Genomic DNA, 19,265 nt, shown 5'->3' with positions numbered 1-19,265 from the left:
TGTGGATTGTGTTGGCAGAACTCATCCCACTGGTTCAACCCAGACCCAGAGCACAGCAGCCAAGGCTACAGTGAATCCAGTACCCCTGCTTTGCCTTTTTCCCTTGAGCCTGTCCTTAGGCTTTCCAGAGCATCTTCCCCTTGGCATTGACCTTGTAGGACCACAATACAATGAAATGAGCTCAGGACATAGAGTCCAACATCCTAAATCCATGCTTGTCATCTCCTAGCTGGGTGCCTTTGGAAAGGACAGACCTCTCTGAGTCTCAGTGTTCTAAACCATCATGATGATTCTATAGGAGAAAGGCATATGTGACCCTAACAAGATACCCAGCTTAGGTGACCTCTGCACAATATTATTTCCAGTCCTCTATCCAATGTCTTTAGCAGGCCCATACTGCTCCTAACCTTCCAGGGAGCCATGGTATTCATTGTCAATAATGGCTTGCAATTGCTTGTCTCAATTCAGAGACAATGAGAACATCAACCATGGTTCTCACCTCGTGAGAGAGCCCCCAACCCCCTGAAACAATAGGTGGAATTTGAGAAACATTCATTTCCCCCCTAGCGAGTCTTTTCAAAGCTTCTATTAAACTTTTGTGGAGTCCATTAGCACAGAAAGGGGCTAAGAACACATTTCTACCACCCGATAGCAGAAATGATGACACTTTAAGACACCACGGAATGGAGTGACCTGCCAGAGAGTCAACCTGCACCTGTGATGGTATTTATCTTTAGTCTTCAAAACTCTGCCCAAGGTAGGACTTAACACCCTGAACTTATTTCATTCACAGTATTACCTGAAGTTCAGATGCGAAGTTGACTTTACCCTATTCCTCATTTCCTAGGGTGTGACCATTGGTCTTAGAGAAGGCTCTTTATCATTATCCTTCTTGATTTTCCTGCCTTTCCCACCTGGTCTCTACTGTCACACTGCACCTACACACACACACACACACACACACACACACACACACACACACTATGGTTCTAAGGCGGTGCTGCGCCTTGGAAATTTCTGGAATGATAGAAATATCCTGGACCTGTGTTTTGTAATGAGGGTAGCATGATCGTTTTCTGTTGGGTTCAAGCAACACCCAGTGTATTAGGTTAGAGTCCTGGATTCCGGAAGTCTAACCTAGGTGTCAGCAGGTTAGAAAGGATTTAGCTGCAGGAATGCATCTTTTCCTCTGGACTCAGGATGGGGTCCGCTCACTCATGAAAGCCAGTAATGCAGGTTTACATCACTCTGACATGTCTTCTCCATCACTTCTAAGGGCCCTTAGCAGTATCCCGGGTGACCACACTGGGTCCACACAGGTGATCCAGGGCAATATCATCTGCCACAGGCGCTTATATTGCCCCGTGAAGCTCCTGAAAGAGGCTGGTGTCATTGAGGAGCCGCACTTCTAGTTTAATTCAACTTTACCTTAAAGGTAAACTTTGATACTTGTATCACTGATGACAAACCTTTGAAGTAAGATTTTGGAAAAGCTCGGGTATTTAACTCTAGTATTTTGTAGCCTAAATATAAAGCAAGCGTTTCCCATGAAAATTCAGTGTCCACATTGAGATCATGAGCCAGAGTATAAGATATACAGAAGTTCTCAAAGGCTTAGTATAAAAAACATATAAAATATATCTTACACTGGTGATATGTTGAAATGGTTTTCTTAAGCTGAGTTAAAATAAATATGTTCTATTTTAGCGGGGAAAGCTGGGGATTGAGCTCTGGGGCATTCTGTCTTTGGGCTACACTCCTAGCCCTTTTCAATTTTTTTAAATTTTGAAATAGGGTCTTGTTAATTTCCCGGGGGACTTGCTAAATTGCAGAGGCTAGCCTTGAACCTGTGATCCTCTTGTCTCAACCTCCCAAGTGCTGAGATTACAAGCATGGGCCACTACACCCAGCTCTTAAAATGAGCATACTCTCAAGATTGATTTCATACTCCTTTTTACATTTTTGTGTGTGAAACTGGGAATTGAAGCTAGGGAATTCTACCTCTGAGCTATACCCCTTTTCTGATAGTTTTATTCTTTATTTTGAAAACAGGGTTTCACTAAATTGTGAAGGGCCTCACTAAGTTTCTGAGGCTGGCCATAAACCCGGGATCCTCCTGTCTCAGCCTCCCAAGTACTGGGATTACAAGTGAGCACTACCATACCCGGCTTCCTTTTTACATTTTTTAAAACGTGCCTTCTAGAAGTTCTGAAATTATGTATATCTCTCACATTTTATGAGACCAGGCTGCCCTCCTGTAATTAATCATCACCCTGAAGCTATACCTGGCACTGGGCTATAAATACATGCATTTTTAATTCCCACCAAGGACAATTTGCTATAATTCTAGTTTTAGTTCTCATTGTTGCCCCTCCCCTGCTCCATACTCAGTGCAACAAAATCTCTGAATGTTGACTTGAATTGACAAGTTCACATCATTTTTCCCAGGTCTGTATCTCCCACCCAGGCGTAAGCATTCCTCACCTGGACTTGTGCCCCTAGTCACCTGGATCAGGAGCAGATGCCAGGCAGGTGCACACTATACCGCCCACCCAGCTCAGAGAACACCAGGGCGGAGGCAGAACCCCAAAGACGCATATTTCCACACAACTTTGCGTATTCTCTCAAACAGTCATCCCTGGATTGGTCGATATCAAAATCCAATTTCACTAGGATTAGCTGTGGGTTGCTCAGAGCTATTCATTGAATTAGGGACGATTATTGCAGAGGGAGCCCCGTGGTTCTTTATTAAGGTCTTTGTGGAAGCACTATGTGATCTTCAGGAGATTAAAGTGCCAGTGGTGTTTTCTTAACATTTATAACCTGTGCCGATACCTGGGGAGTTTGTTTATTAAGAAAAATTCTGCGGCAAATATCCTGCCTCCTAACAGGGCCTCCATTCTGGGCCGGAACCGAGGTGGGCATGGTGGTTCTAAAAACTTACTGGGGAGCCTCAGCTAAGTGCTGCCCAGAATCTGAGGTTCATGGACTTCCCACCCACCTGGGGTCTTGCAGGCTTCCCCATACCATAGGAAGGCTGCATCTTAAGAGCTGTTCACATCTATGGCTTGAGAAACAACACTAGCTAATTATTATTAATGCTTCTCATAATAAGCATGATTGCTACCACTTTCTTTTATGGTGCCTGAGACTTAACCATTTACAGAGATTTTCTGTGTAGGGTGGGTGTGGGGGTGGTTACCAAAGTAGTACCCACGGGCATTTTACCTCTGAGCTAAACTCCCAGCCCTATTTATCTTTTGGTAGTGCTAGGTTTTACAACTAGGGTGTTATACCTCTGAGCTACATCCTCAGCCCTATATGCTTATTTTTTATTTTGAAGCAGGGTCTCGCTGAGTTGCTGAAAGTCTGTTTAAGTTACTAAGGATAGTTTCAAAGCTGTGATCTTCCTGTCTCAGCCTTCCAAGTTCTGTGATGACAGGTATGGGTCATCGTGCCTGGCTCATTCTTTTTATTTTAAAGCAAGGTCTTGCTAAGCTGCTGAGGGCCTCACTAAGTTGTTGAGGCTGGCCTTGAATCTTGCATCTTCAATCCTCCTCTCTCAGCCTCCCAAGTACTGAGATTATAGGCATGTACCATTGTGCCTGGATACTTTCCCCATATTTGGATATCATTACCCCACACTAAAGGGCCCAGGACAGGTGTGCATTTATCATTTTATAAATAAGAAAGCTAATGTAAAATGTTGAAGTTCTTTTGGGGAGCTAGAGAAGGGGCTCCCCACCCAGTGAAGGTCCGCATATGTTCAAAATGCAGTTAGCCAGCCTACACTGATGAATGAAGATTTGGTCTCCATTGTATTAAAGTGGCTTCTGTTAATAACTGGGTCTAAGGCCAGCTCTGGAAGGAATATTCCCCTCTTCTTCTGAGAGCCTTGTGTTACTGCGGGTATTAAAAACATTCACCAGAGGGTGGTGGCGCTCGCTTGTGATCCCAGCATTTGGGAGGCTGAGACAGGAGGATCCAGGTTCACGGCCAGCCTCAGCTACTTGGTGAGGCCCTATGCAACTCAGTGAGACCCTATTTTAAGATAAAGAATAAAATATAGGGCTGGGAGTGTAACTTGGAGATAGAATGACCCTGAGTTCCATCTCCAGGACTGCAAAAAAAAAAAAAAAAAATCACCACCACCACCACAACAACAACAAAATGCAACCATTCTTTGATGACACACACGGGTACCATTTGTACTTTGCATTTTTTGTTTGTTTAGTAGGGGAGTATAGTGGATTGGATGGTAACCTCCAAGAATTATGTCCTCGTTCCCACTCGTATGAACTGTGAGTGCATATGATCTTATTTGGGAGAAAGGGGCTTTACAGACATCATTAAGTTAAGGATTTCAAGTCCAGGTAATCATGGATTTAGGGTAGTCTCTAAAACCAATAACCAGTATCCTTAGAACGAAAGCAGAGGTGCATGTGAGCCAGAAATCCAAGGAGATTGTCCTGTGCGGATGAAAGCAGAGATAAGTGAGCTGAAGCGTGTGCTAAGGACGGACAGGAGCCACCCAGAGCTGGGAGATGTGCTGAACACGCTTTTGGAGGCCAGGGGGGGTGTGGCCCCACCTGCACCTTTCTTTTAGATCTTTGTCCTCGTTAACTGTGAAGGAAGGGAATTTTCTGTTGCTTGACCGTACCAAATTCAAGGATGGTACTTTGTTAGAAATAAAACAGAGACTACGTTAACCGGTTTTCCATTACTTTAACAGAATGAGTGGGCTCTTCTAACAAAAAGGAGGAAAAGTTTCTTTGGGTGGATGGTTTCTGAGGTTTCAGTCTGTGAGCACTTGTTTCTGTTGTGCCACACACAATCCAGTACGCCATCTTGGAAGCTCCAGGTGGAGGAGGCTGGTCCACGCCCCTGGCAGCCAGGAAGGAGAGAGAAGGAGCTAGGATCCCAACAGCCTCTTCAAAGCCACGCCCCCAACAACCTCACTTCCTCCCACTGAGCCCTGCCTCTTAGAGATGGCACCATCTTCCAATAGCACCAAGCCTGGTGGCCAAGCCTTCTACACGGGGGCCTTGTGGGGGTGGGCAGTCAATTCTGATTCATACCACAGTGGAGACATAAAACATGGGCTTGTCCTGGGTATGTTTGCTCTGAAAGTTTCAGAGAAAGGAGAGAGAGAGAGAGAGAGAGAGAGAGAGAGAGAGAGATCGCTGCGTGCAATGTGAGAGCTAGCAGTGAGCTCTGTCTTCAGTTCCAATCATCTCTTTACCTCCTATTGCACTCTGTTCTCCCTATAAGCCTACCACAACTGACCTTTCACAGACCAAAAACTGAGGCTCAGAAATGAGCAGTTAATGCGACGGGCTCACACACAGAGCTGCATGGTTCAGCAGTGCTGTTTATTTATTTTATTTTTTGTGAAACAGCACATCATAGACACAGACATCTCAGTCTGAAAGAGATTTCCTTTCCTTTTCTTCTTCCTTAACCTGCAGACCCCAACACTCCTCTTCTCCCATTCCTATCCAGCCACAAACGTCTGAATCAGTTTGGGTTTGGGTTTTCTTTTTTTTTCTTTTTTTTTTTGGTGGTACTGGGGCTCCTGGAAGCCCTTCTTTCTCCGGGCTACACTCCCAGACCTATTTTATATTTTTGAAACAGGGTCTCTTACGCCAGCACGGCTGGCTTCAAACCTGCGCGATCCTCCTGTCTCCGCCTCCCAAGCGCGGGGATTACAAGCGTGCGCCACCACGCCCGGCTTGGGTTTGGGTTTTATGTTATGTATTTCTGCTAACACTTGCTTTAACACAGGTATTCCTACGTAACAATCTAAGGGTATTTGTATAAATGCAGATGCTACAAAATGATTAATCGAGCGTTGTATGTTTTTATCAAAGGAAACAACACAAAGATTTCTCCAAAGTCCTGTTTGACTAGAGATGATTAATTTTAATTTTCACATGAGCAGCATAATGCTATTAATCATTTAATATGTTTAATCATAATCTCTGTAATTCCTAATTAGGTTTATTAAACTGAAACATCCAGCAGTCGTGCACAAATCCAAATCAAAGTCTCCTTCTTGGGACAAAAAGGAGCTCACTGCAGTTTTACATTCAAGCTGCAACTTCAAACAGGATAGAAAAGATGGACTGGGAGCTGAGGCTCTTAGATACTGCATCTGCTAATATTTAAATCTTGGGGTAGGGCACTAAAACCCCTTACTCCTCTAGAGAGTGACTCGGCCTGGATACAAGGTCAACTCTTTGTCATGAAAGTGTAAACAACCCTCATATCACCAGCAAGGAAAACAGACCCTGTTCTGTTTGGGTCTCAGTGTTGGGATGTTGGGATGTTGGAATGTTGCTCTTTCCCCATCATTTGGAATGGCAAAGCTGATTGGTCATTCACTCTTTACTCATCAGCTCATCATCCTCCATCCATCCATCCATCCATTTATGCAATCAGTTAGTTGGTCCATGCATCAGTCTTCCACTAAAAGGAACATTTATCCTCTGTGTCCCGCTCACTCCTATAATGGTTAAGGGGATCCTCACAGCTTCTAGGATGTTCTGATCTCGAGCTGCAGATAAGACCCTTGGTGAGTCAGCTCCCCAGCTACCTCTGAAGTCTGTGTCCCTGCCCATCCAGACTTCAGGCATGTCCCTTCTGACTAGCACCATCATAGTCCACATAGAGCTGGGCATGGTGGTGCACGCTTGTAGTCCCAGTACTTGGGAGGCTGAGATAGGAGGATCACAGGTTCTCAGCCAGTGTCAGCAACTTAGTGAAGCTCTCAGCAACTTAACCAGACCCTGTTTCCAAATAAGATTTGAAATAGGGCTGGGGGATGTAGCTTGGAGGTAAAATGCCCCTGGGTTCCATCCCTAGACCACCCCCACTCAAAAATGTTCACACAGACTCTCCTGAATACATGGCATTATTTTGCACCTCGGCATTCTTTCTTTTGTTCTATTTTTTTTTCTTTTGTGGTACTGAGGATTGAACCCAAAGTTGTTCTACTTCTGAAACGCACCCTCAGCCATACTTTTTTAAAACAGAGTCTCTCTAAATTGCAGAGAGTCCTGCTAAGTTGCTGAAGCTGGCCTTCGCATCTTTGAGCATGTTCTACTCTCTCTTTGGATACAGCATCAAACCCCTGCACCTCTGAGACATGTCTCCTGTCCAATTTCACCTCCAGAATGAGCATCCCTTCGAGCCTCCAGCGGTGCCATGTATCCCTGCAGGTCACGCAGCCCTTTGTGATTGACTCTCATCCCAACACTCACCTGTGTTACCCTTATTTTTTTCTGCCTTCCTCTTACTCTCACCTGCAAACTGCATGTGATTTGGAGCACTAGCTTCTATAACCAGCACATGGAAGTAGCTACTTAGTAAAGCCATATTGAAGAGGCAAATGAGGACCTTGCCCGTATGTTTCTGGAGAAAGCTTTATTCCTTTTTTTATTATTTATTTATTTATTTATTTATCTATTTTGGTGGTACTGGGGTTCCTGGAAACCCTTCTACCTCTGAGCTATACTCCCAGACCCATTTTATATTTTTATTTAGAAACAGGGTCTCTTAAGCCAGTGAGGCGGGCTTCGAACCTGCAGGATCCTCCTGACTCCGCCTCCCAAGTGCGGGGATTACAAGCTGCGCCACCACACCTGGCTTGCATTTTTTTTGTACATCTCCATCACTTTCACAGACTGATGACTTTCCACGTATTGAATGTCTACCATATGCCAGGCGCCCTGCCAGATTGGCACACATCATTCTGTTCACTCTTCACAAAGCCCAAAGAGGTGTGAACGCGTGTTATCTATCATTTTCTGGTTAAGAAACGTATCGCCATCCTTCTCCCACTATCGGCTCCACGGCACAAGGCAAAATGACTACATCACTGTGATTGTGGGGACGTGGCACTGGGAAAAGGAAGAAGTCATCTGGCAGGGCTCTTCGTCCCAAAGCCACTTGGAAGAACGGTGTGCCAGCCGCCAGGAGGTCTTCACTTTAAAATGCACTTCACTTGTTAGGAAGGAGAATGCAAATGAGATCATCCAGTAAATACCAGGGTTGATGAGAAAGTTGCTAATTACGCCCGTGTTATTTGGAAGTTGCTTTTACATTTCACTCTATAAGATTTTCTCCTTCTCTAAGTCTCTATTATTTTACACCTGGCTGCCTGCATTGATAGTTTTGTCCCAGTTATATGTTTCTAAATTGCTTATAAATAGGGGAGGATGATTTCTTGCTCATAAATTTGATAGGCTTTGGCGTTGACTCTCCATCTTGGTTTAAGAGGCAGGTACCTGATGTGGGCAGCATCTAGGGCCACCTATAGGCAGTATACATTAATTGCAGAGAAAGTGCTTTAAATAAAACGTCAGAAATAGCAATAACTGTTGATAATTAATTTGTTGATTTTAACTGTTAATTTTAACTGTTTTTTTTCTCCTGATTATGTCTATACATGGGTTTCAGTGCAAGACAATGTTACCCAGGCGTATTTTTTTGTGGGGGGAGGGAAGGGAAGAGTTATTCTGAAAATATCACATCATTAATACCAACATAGCCCAGCTGAATTTTCTGCAGATATGAAAATAGTCTACACCTGCATTGTCCGAGATGAAAGAGCTAGCTACCTGTGGCTATCAAGTACTTCCAGTGTAACAAATGCAAGAAAACACATTTTACATGTTCCTTAATTTTAATTCACTTGAGCTAGCCACACGTGGTCAGAGGTGGTGGGCAGCATAGATCTGTACCTTTGAGAAACTAAGTTAAAAAACAGTAAAAATAGTAAGTTAATCAGCCAGTTCTCTGAACTGCAAAAATGCCAAAAGGCCTTTCCAAATTTTGACATTTATTAATATTTTATCTGTACAGCATCAGTAATGATGAAGTCGTATCTTGAGAGTCTGGGCGGCACTCAGGAAGAACACGCTTACCGTTAAGAGACTATCACTCCCTCTGATGAAGTTTGCATCCCCAGTGTCACCCCTGAGCACCCCCCTGTTCCTTTCTTCAGTTTTATTTTTCTCCATAATACTTATCTCCTCTCCACTCAAGATGTACTCATGAATGGGCTTTATTATGTCTTTCCTGCATGTGAATAATATTCTATGATAGCAGGGATTTTTGTCCACTTTTCTCACTGCTGGCTCCCATATCTGCTGTGGTCACTAAGCAGATGCTCAAAAATGGGTTGTTGACTGAATTCCCAAATGACTAAGAAGTGTCTGCCCTTATTTCTTTTCTGGTATTTTCCCACCATTCAGGGCAAGCCAATACACCTGTGGAGGGAGTGTTTGGGTCTACTCAAAAGCCTCTTTCTTTTTGTCCCTTTAGCAGACGGATGATGCAGCGCCCACAGATGGCCAGCCCCAGACACAACCTTCTGAAAACACGGAAAACAAGTCCCAGCCCAAGAGGCTGCACGTCTCCAACATCCCCTTCCGGTTCCGAGATCCAGATCTCCGACAAATGTTTGGTGTAAGTACTGCCTTTCTCCTCCACAGTCCTCGGAATTTTCCTTCCTCATGTAAGTTCTCAATATTCACAATAATAATGTGAAATATTTCCCCAGGGTCAAGGCATTCTAGAGTCTATTCCATGGATATATTTGCCTGGCAACCCCTTTGTGGTTGTAGTATTCATTTTTTGTATATGATTATTGCATTTGTGTTTTGACAAATGGTCTTCTTTCCATTAGTAATTTGACTCTCAAAAGGTAGACGAACTCTCAGATTACTCACTGTAGACACCAGTTCACTGATGACCCAAAACACAGCTGGACCAGGATCTGAAGTCACCCCAGTTCAAATAAACATTGGGAGTCATCTTGGGTCTGCTCCTACTGTAGTCGCCAGCCTCTCCGGAAGAGTGACTCATGACAAATTCCTGCCCGGCCCACTCTTTCCCAGGCACTGAGCATTTAGATTTTAGAAACAGCTGCAGTGAATGAATAACCAGTTTGGCATCAGTCTTAGTTTCCAAACAAAAACAAGCAGCAACAACAGCAAAGAATTCTACTGGCGTTGAAGTCTGGTTTGATAATTGCAGGAGGCATACTCCTGGAATCAGAGACAAAAACTCAGAACTATTGACTGTGATGTTAGATGTCACTGGAGACAGCCTTACTCCGGCACCCTGGTGAAACAGAGCCAGCCAACAGCCACCAATAATTCAGAGAAAACAAAGGCTAGCATTGCCTCCTCGTAGGTCACCTCGACCCTGGTCCTTTTTCTGGAAGATATCCGCCTCAGGAAGGGATGAGTTTGTCATCTCTTTGGTCTCAGCACTACCAAAGGACGGAGCTGTGAGAGGGCTTGGATATCATTTTTTATTGCAAATGTAGGCAGTGCATTTATCTGTGACATTTCAGCAATGCCAGCAAGTGTCTTTGGATTCAGAGAAAAGAACTACATCTTTAACATTTGACTTAGAGCAAAGGTGGCTGCTTAGAGATTTCTTCTCAGAGTTTTTGGATGCATGCAAATATTACAAAAAGGGATAAGAAGATGCCCAACCAGAATGGCTCATGGAAAAGCCAAGTTGGTATTGTTCTTCATATGAAAAGAAAGCCCTGTTTATTACTGGAGGGCTCTGTGGTTTGGGGATTAGCTCTGTATCTTTTATTTCCTTAACACACATGATGGTTATCAAGTATACATTTGACACAAAGGCAGAAAAAGCATCGTACTATTGAAGATACCCAGGCTTGAATCCTGACATTTCAGAGGAAAAGGTCAACTTCTGTACTTTTATCTCTCTCATTTGGTAATAACCTTGAGTTAAGCACTCTAACTCTTGCAGAACAGAGATACCCTCCGGGCACTTTGAGGTCAAAGATGACTTTAAAAAGTGCAGAACATTCAAAGTGGGAGTCCAGGTTAAGTGTGCACAAGGCCATGAGACCAGTTCTGAATGATGGGCAGTCAGAGGAATTATATTCTCTTTTCCTTGTCAGGATAGGAAGATGTCTTGCTGTGCAGTCTGTCTTTGCTTATCAAGTACGACTGTGATGTTGGCTTTGAACTCCGTCCCCATAATGGCCATTCCGGATGCTCTTTCCGGTTGTCATGGACTGTAGCTCAGCCCAGTACCCACTCTAAAGGGTACACCTCCCTCCCTGGTCTTCTTGTAATCTCAGAGGTTACCTGAGGCTACAAATGCTAAGTCAAGGAGGTATTCAATATACTCACGGCTAGAAACCACAGAGAAAGGGTCCTGCTTCCATTAATATCAGAACCTCTCTATTCTTATAGGGGTCAGGCAGGTGGCTAGCATGGAGAAGGAGCTGGCCAAAATGTCTTGGTCCGCATTATCAAAGCTTCATCAAAATCTACTTGTTTCAGAAGCATTTTTAAGTCAACATTTTCAAGGAACTAACAAGATCTCGATTTGACAGGATAAAAAAAGTACACTTAGTATTTATCAATTAAGAAAGTGCGGTGTGTGTTCATTAACAATAAAATTAATTCTGTTCATCCCATACAGCATCTGTGTCCAATGAGAAAAGCATGTGAGGGTTTTTGTGGATTTCATCTATAAAAAGTATTGAGCACATGTGGACTTAAGGGTGCTTGGCAATAACTCTGCGGCTTCTTTGGTTTACATCACCATTCTAAGGAAATGAAATGTAGCACTAAAAATCTGTTCTTCTAGACCAAACATTTGGTGGCTGGGAAGCCATTGTTGTGCTATGACATAGTTGGTGGCGTGGCTGGCATTGGAAGGCATCTGTAACCTTTTGGTTGGCTCTAGAGCTAGTGGGGGGGCTTGACAGCTCTTGGTTACTCTAAGAAACCATAGTTTAATCCCTAGTGGGGATTTCTCAGATCCTTTGGACCGGAGACATGGTTGCTCCTCTTGGCACTCTGTCCTTATTCTCTTACTTTGGCAGGAGTTACAATGAGGATAACCACAGAGAAAAAAAAAACAAAGTTCTCTGCGGCCTTTTTTTGATTTGTTAAATAAGGATGTGGAGATTTGTTTCTTTTTTAAATAGACTTTTATTGGTGCATGGTAGTCTCATATCATCATGAACTTTAGAGTGACTGAGTTGTGCATGCACACAGTACTTGGGTATGGAGAAAAATTCAAAGTTAAAAAGAAAGCAGAATCTGAAAGCAGACTCCTTTTTATTTTTATTTTTTTCATATTGCTTGAAACTTGGCAGTTTTGCTAATAGCCACTGTAACTATTAATACTTCCACCATGATGTAGCCCTTGCCTGCCCAGTGATAACCATGGATGGCTCAAGTTTTGTTGACTGTGGCTTCAGCACCTCATCTTTTGGATTGGAATACTTTCCTTCAGCATATAAACACATCTCCCTCGGTCACTGAGAGTCTTGCTAAGTTGCTGAGGCTGGCCTCAAACCTGCAATCCTCCTGATCCTCCAGTCAGCCTCCCAAGTACTGGGATTACAATTGTGTGCCACCACACTATTTCTTCTCTTTTGATACATTTTTCCCAGTGTATAGCATTCAATTTTCTGGCTGATGTTGCTGATGTTACCTCCTCCTCCTCCTCCTCCTCCTCCTTTTCTTCCTCCTCTTCCTTCTTCTTTTCTCTCTTTTTCTCTGTCTCCCTCCTTTTCTTCCTCCTCCTTCTCTTTTTCCCTCCTCCCCCTCTCTCTTTTACTCTTCCTTCTTTTCCTCTCTTTCCCTTTATTCCTCCTTCTCTCCTTCTCTTTATTCTTATCCTCCCCTTTACAATGGACCATTCCCTGGGCCAGAGTTTTGTGACTGTATAATATACAAAGCAGGAGCCCAGCCAGGCCTTTGTAAAGTGCCGGCAGGGTAGGAGTGCACGGATCTGTTACAGCGTCAGGGCCATCGATCCTAGACATTTCTTTGGAAGCCTTGTCGGTCTCAGCCCTGCCCACCTTCCTCTTGAGAACTCTTCTTAAGTTATAGGTCCTTCATGAGCACACATTTCCTTTCAGTTTGAATTATTGATCCCATGACAGAAAGGTGTGGATTTCCACCAAATGAATTGCCGTGTATTGCTCCTGAAACAGAGTGCTTAATATCCTCTAAAAGTTTCTAAAATGAAGTGTTTCTAGATTTGGGATGAGAGAAGCAGCTTCTCATACATCCAGACCTCTCATACCAATGTGTCCTTATCAAGTTGATTTCAGAAATGGCTGCTCACTAAGCCCATATCTCCAGTTGCACAGTCCTTTCACTAATGTTACAGCCTTGCTTTTGTTTGCAAAATACAGACTCTCTGGTCAGGGAAATGATAAATTCATGTCCCTCTTTATTGTCATAAAAGACAGATCACATGTCTGTCGGCACATGAACAAGATGTGTTCATGATTTCTTTTTAGTGAATATAACAGGAATCGGAGGCTGCCTTGTGCTTTCAGTGTTTGTGCAAAGCTTCATTTGCCACGGTGCCTTGAGGAGTGAGGTCATCTTGAGGGAGAGACTCGGTGCCTCCTGTTTCTGAAGTGGAGCCAACCCTGAGCAAAACTGGAACATTACCTGCTCCTAGGCTTTATGTCCACTCTTCAAGCTGACCTTTACTTTCAAGTTTCAGGCTGTATCAGTTGAGCATCCTTCGGAGTTTCCCAGAGAGATATTGTTTGGTCCAAGAGTTTCTAAAAATACTTGGTACATACTTGTGCCTGTGCATGCCTCTGAGTTTCCAGATTTTTTCTCTTGATGCAGCCATCGGGCTCGCTTTCATGGATATGAGGCATTGAGGCATCACTAAAGTCTACAGAACATTGTGCAGACAAATGCTAGGTATGCCTGCGGATGAGTCGTGTCTATTTCCACTGAAAATGTGCCAGCTGTGTTTACATCATTAGTACTAAACTTCCCAATTAAACTGTTGATGCTATAAATATTGTACACAACTGTCTCAGAAAGGAGGCTTGAATCAGCATTCTGCTTACGACTGGTTTCGTGAGCTTTGGAGAACCATACACTCTTTACAAAGAAGGGAAGCGCTGGAGACCATCACAGGGCATATGGCGCCATTGTCTCATATAGGGAGTGACACATGGTAAGATTGCTTTTTGATGGGTTCTATCTCAACCAGATCTTCTTTTAAAGGAAGTGTTTTTGTGTTGACTGCTTGGAAAATATTCCACGAGGGACATTTGTTTCATGGTTTTTGGGAAAAAGTCTTTTTCAGGCTTCTCTTTCCATAAATATACCAGTTTCTAAGCTCTTATGCCTAAAATACATATGATGGCACCTGCACAGATGGCATATTCTAAGGCAGTTGCATCAAAATGACTGCTTCAGAGGAGTCAGGGATCTGGAAGATTCTTTACTATGAAACTCAGCTCACCTTTGAATGGCTAGTCCTTCATCCCCCACATTGGAAAGTTTCCTTCTTTTCTTTTGAATGAAGTTTTCCCCCTTTGGGCAATACATGGCCCTGAAAATGCTCTTAAAAAGAATATTGACTTAACTCAAGAATACCAGAGTGTCCATGAGCCGTCAGGTGATCCTTCCCTATTCTCTGCTGCTTGAGCCTTATCTTCTTGACTCTTTCCCGTCCTTTTACTTCTCTGGGAAATGAAGAAGTATTTCCGCTCCTGAAAACACCTGTGACTCCCTGTTGGGGTAGGACACTCTGAGAATCAACCTGAGGAATGTGCCCATTTCTATGGCACAGAATGACAGACTTGGAATTTCTTTGTCAAGGTTTTGAGCTCTTGATGTGCTACTGGTATATGCAAATATTTCTGTCTTTCCAAGGAATTTAGATTTCTTTGCATGTTCCAAATCATGGCCTCTGTTCCAAATAATTTTTTTCTTGAATGCTAGTAGGATCCTCTTAACATTTTTTCTCCAGGTCTTTAGGAAGTCTAGAGAGTCTGCAGGCAAGGCTCAGTGGTCAGGGAGTTGTGCCAGCTTCTCCATGTTCTTATTTTGTTTTTTTTTTTCTAGTCCGCTTGCCCCCTGTCCTACCTCAGCCCCTCTGTCCTTGGCTACTCAGAGACATACTAATGTTTCTACTCAGGGGAGAGAGAGCACATAATCTCCTGGCCTCACAGAAGAGGCAATTAAAGCCGGAATACACAAGAATATGGGATGAGAGGGAAGGTCAAAATAAAAGAGAAAGAGAATGGAGCTATTTCTCTAGATTGTTCTTTGTCTTTGTTTAGGCACTACAATGGGCCTTTGTGTTCATCCTGCATGGAAGAAAATTTCCATCATTCTCCCCTGGCCCCTGTCACATTCTTTACATCACCCCCTCTCGCCGTGGTCTGTAAGTGCAGACCGGACCCAAGTAATGCCTGCACCACTCCACATGATGGAAGAATGCTGACGGGACTCCAGAATCAGGGACACAGTGCTAGGATTCTCAGGTGTCTCTAGTTGCCGAGCCCGTATTCACATTCTCTAAGCCTGAATCAAAAATCACTTGGTGTTAATTTCTCATTAGAAATGCCAGATTTAACAAATAAAGTGTCTGTGTATGTGTAAGAAAAAAAGTCAAATTCAAATTTCACGTAAATAACCAAGTTCAAGTATAAGACTCCTCTAAACATGGCTGGCATGGGACACACTTCACCTGAAAACTCTAAAATTGAAATTTGGCAGTGCCTGCATTTATTTAGCTGTCTAACTCATTTGTCATCTGAAACCTATTTTCTGGGCTTATTATAAAGCCTAATCATATTAATGGTGTAACACTTATTTGTTAAAAAAATATGATGAATCTTCTTGGGAGATGACATTTCATCCCAAGCTGGTCACAGTTACATGAATGTTTCCATTAGGATGGGTACCTAAATACTGGAGCCTGCTTGTGTGTTAGCCTACTCCCACCCTGGATGTGAGCTAGGACCCAAAACCTTCTTCATCTTTTTGTAGTTGGAATTTTTATCGTCAGGATCTTACCTCCTCAGCTAGGTGTGGTGGTGCACACTTGTAATCTCAGTACTTGGAAGGCTGAGACAGGGGCATCACAGGTTGGAGGTCGGCCTCCTTGACTTAGTAAGAGCCTCAGTAACTTACTTACTTTCAAAATATAGTAACTTTCAAAATAAAAAAATAATCAAATAGGGCTGAGAGTGTAGTTCAGGGGTAGAATGCCCCTCATTCAATCCCTAGTAACACCAAAATTTAAAAAAAAAAATGGAACTAATCAAAGGTGTCTGTCCCACTGGGCAGTAGAGTAGTTTCGGAGGGCCAGTATCTATTATAGTAGCCGTTTTAACCTTTATTGCTCAGTGCCTGGGAAAGTACTCCTACACCCTTAAAGGAACAGAAAATTTAACTCTCATTTAATATTTCAGACCCTAATAACACATCTCACATGGTAGAGAATGCCAGAATTAGGAGATAACGTATGTGCTTATGTTTCCTCTTGTTTGAAATGTATCGTTTAACAATAAAACAGTAAAAAATGTTTTTCCTTGATGTTCAACGAGGGGGGTAAGAATCCAACTTGGGGAATAATTGCCAGTGTGCATCGTATCCTTGACTCCGTTTGTCTTTTTGCTTATGAAATATTTCTGTTTCTTTGCAGCAATTTGGTAAAATCTTAGATGTTGAAATTATTTTTAATGAGCGAGGCTCGAAGGTAAGCCATTTCGTTCACGTTTCGGATTGCTTAGCTTGTGGTCACGTGCTTGTTCTGGCAGAGGGGAAACAACTGCACTGTGAGACCCCCACGGCCGTGGGAGTTCCTTTAGAAGCCACCGCCCACTTTTCAAAGTGGCCGGAAATACATTGGGGTCCACTTCAAATGTGTAGGGGGTCATTTAAAAATCCTTGTTTTCTCTGTATACATATCTCAAGTTTCCAGAGGAAAATTACCTATGCTTTAAAAAATAATGCTGTTGCTACATTTTTGTTTTTCAGTGATAATTATGTTCTTTATATTAAAAAGTGAGTTGATAGTCTCATGAGCAGGTAAATATGTGATTATTCTGTATTAATAAAGTGCAGTTATTTTCCTGGGTCGTAAGGGAGAAAAATCTCATATACACCAACTTTTCGAACACAATTTTATTCATTAATGTGTTTCCTGATCCTTATTTTGCAGTACAACATTGCTTTTGAGTTTTGGGTTTTTTTTTTTTTTTTGCTATCAAACAAATTTCTATATAGATTTCTCCAGGATGCACAGTATTAGTAGACATCGGGGGGCTTACACAAAGAGGTTTTAGCCCTTTCAAAAGAGATGTTGGCTGAAGAAAAAAACATCAGCGCTTCCCAAAACACGCTGTCGCTCAAAGGTTATTTAAGTGAGGTCCTACCCAGCAGCAGCAGCAGCAACAGCAGCACCTGAGAATTTACTAGAACTATAGCTTTTCGGGTTCAGTCCTGAGCTACTGAATCAGAAACTCTAAAATATGGGCCCAGTCATCTGCATCTTAGCCTACCTCCCAGACCTACATTTTGAATCACAAGCACAGCCTGTGTCTATTTTGCGCACACACCAAGGCTCTCCTTAAAAGCAGAGCACCCTTTTGCCCCTAGTCTTATGCAGTTGACACTGACTTTCTCCTTCAACTTTCTTCTTCTCAAAGCTCCTGCAGAAAACTCAACATCCCCATCCCAATCTCCCTCCAGGAAAACCTTGCCAATCAGCAGACTCTTTGTTGGAAAGGAGAAGGATGCTGGCCAAAAAGCAGGCCTTAACATAGCTGTGTTCTCTTCCCTGCCTGGCACTCCCCAGGTCTACAGGGATTTTCAGCTATCTTCTTCCTGTATCCGTAGACCATGTACGTGGACCATGAGAGAAACTGTTCATCAGAGATGGAGCGATGATGGTGTGGCACTGCGACATTGCCTGACACAGACCATTCGGGACAAGTTGGCATTCAGGAGTTTCCCCGCAGGGCTGGCTTTATCTAATGTGCCACAGGCTATGGTGCCAGATTTCTCAAAGAAAACCTTTAAATGTATCATCCCTTAGGCCCTCTGCTCCCTTCTCCCTCCTAAGTACATTTAATGTTGAGAGAACAGGACACTGCTGATCAAATAGAGGGAAGATTTCAGTGTTCTTTCTCTTCCATAGATAAAACAATACTATAATCTGCAAGATGAGATTTTTTTTAATCCATCTATCGTACTCTGTAGATTTGCTTGTCCAGGGACCTTGTTATTCTTCTATAACTTCAGTTATTTTATGGTCATCTTTTAAATGGCAGTAGTTTGACCTCTGAGCTAGAGTCAGGGGTAAGTTAACTCTCTTTCTGCTTCTTGCATGAGACAGGTTCCAGAGAACACTTCTACACCTGCAAAGCAGAGTACATAAATAGAAGAATATGCTCCGAACTGATCCTTCCCTGCAGGCACCGTGTGTTCTTGGCAGAATTGTAGAAGATCTGGAATGTTGGCCAATTTGTTCCTAACCCTGAACCTGTCTATGACACTGTCATCTCTAAAGAGTATTTTTTGTTATTGTTGCTTAAACAAAAATTAGACTTAACTTACGCTCTGTTTTGTAACTTTTGCCAGTTGAAGCAAGCTATTTAATTCCTTTCAAGAGCTGTTTGGGGACATTAGAAGAATATGGTTTGCTATTTTGAAAGTACAATGGTGGTACTATTTTTAAGACTTCTTCTGTCACTTCCATGATCAGCCTGTCCCTGAGGGCTTCTGGAAAGAGACCATTTAAGTTTGCTACATCCAAAACCTGGCTTTGTAAGCCACCGCCGCCTCTCCTCTTCCTCCTCCTCCTCCTCCTCCTCCTCCTCCTCCTCCTCCTCCTCCTCCTCCTCCTCCTCCTCCTCCTTCTTCTTCTTCTTCTTCTTCTTCTTCTTCTTCTTTGACTTTTGTATTAGAAAACATCTCAAATAATCATTCTTTCTTTCTTTGTCTTTCTCTCTCCCTCCTTCCCCAGCCCCACTTTCTCCAAGTGGGCATGCTACTTCTGAAAGAACTTCCCCTGTAGGTATGGATACTGACTGGTTACCTGTCCCTAGAATGTCAGTGAAAAAAAGGTCCAGCTGGGCACTGCTTGACAGGGGCAGCAGTTCCTGTGGGAGTGTGTGTCTCGACAATGTCTTTTATGGGAAGGGCCTTATGTAAAGGAGTGCTTTCATGTTAGTAGTGGAGAAATCTGAAACTGTGTCATGAGCTCATTTCCATCACTTGGTGCAGGAGAGACAGCCAGGAAAGAGTGGGCCCTATGGATCTAGAGCTCCCATCCTGCCCATTCATTCTCTGCTGACCATTCCCTGAGGAAGACACTTGGTGCAGAATGAGATAGATTTACTTGCATACATGCACAGATGCCTACACATATGATAGCCATGGATAACCTAAGTATTTTATGTACATATGAATATCAAGGAT

The 19,265-nt window shown here is 43.1% G+C and overlaps 1 protein-coding gene across 20 annotated transcripts in view; it reads left to right on the top strand.

Moving 5' to 3' along the window:
- The window catches only part of RBFOX1 (RNA binding fox-1 homolog 1), a gene marked incomplete at both ends in the record, with an annotated part of 617,808 nt that overhangs the window by 484,834 nt on the left and 113,709 nt on the right, over window positions 1-19,265 (top strand). For 19 of the 20 annotated variants that reach the window (XM_080704730.1, XM_080704728.1, XM_080704724.1 and 16 more), the window contains 2 exons: window positions 9,328-9,471; window positions 16,486-16,539. In XM_080704730.1, coding sequence (XP_080560856.1) covers window positions 9,328-9,471; window positions 16,486-16,539 — 198 coding nt within the window. The remainder of the gene's footprint in view (window positions 1-9,327; window positions 9,472-16,485; window positions 16,540-19,265) is intronic. The other variant, XM_080704727.1, reaches the window with a different exon arrangement.

The sequence above is a fragment of the Muscardinus avellanarius genome (assembly GCF_963383645.1).
Source record: "Muscardinus avellanarius genome assembly, chromosome: 10".
Lineage (NCBI taxonomy): Eukaryota > Metazoa > Chordata > Mammalia > Rodentia > Gliridae > Muscardinus > Muscardinus avellanarius.
This window is presented reverse-complemented; position numbering and strand designations above follow the sequence as displayed.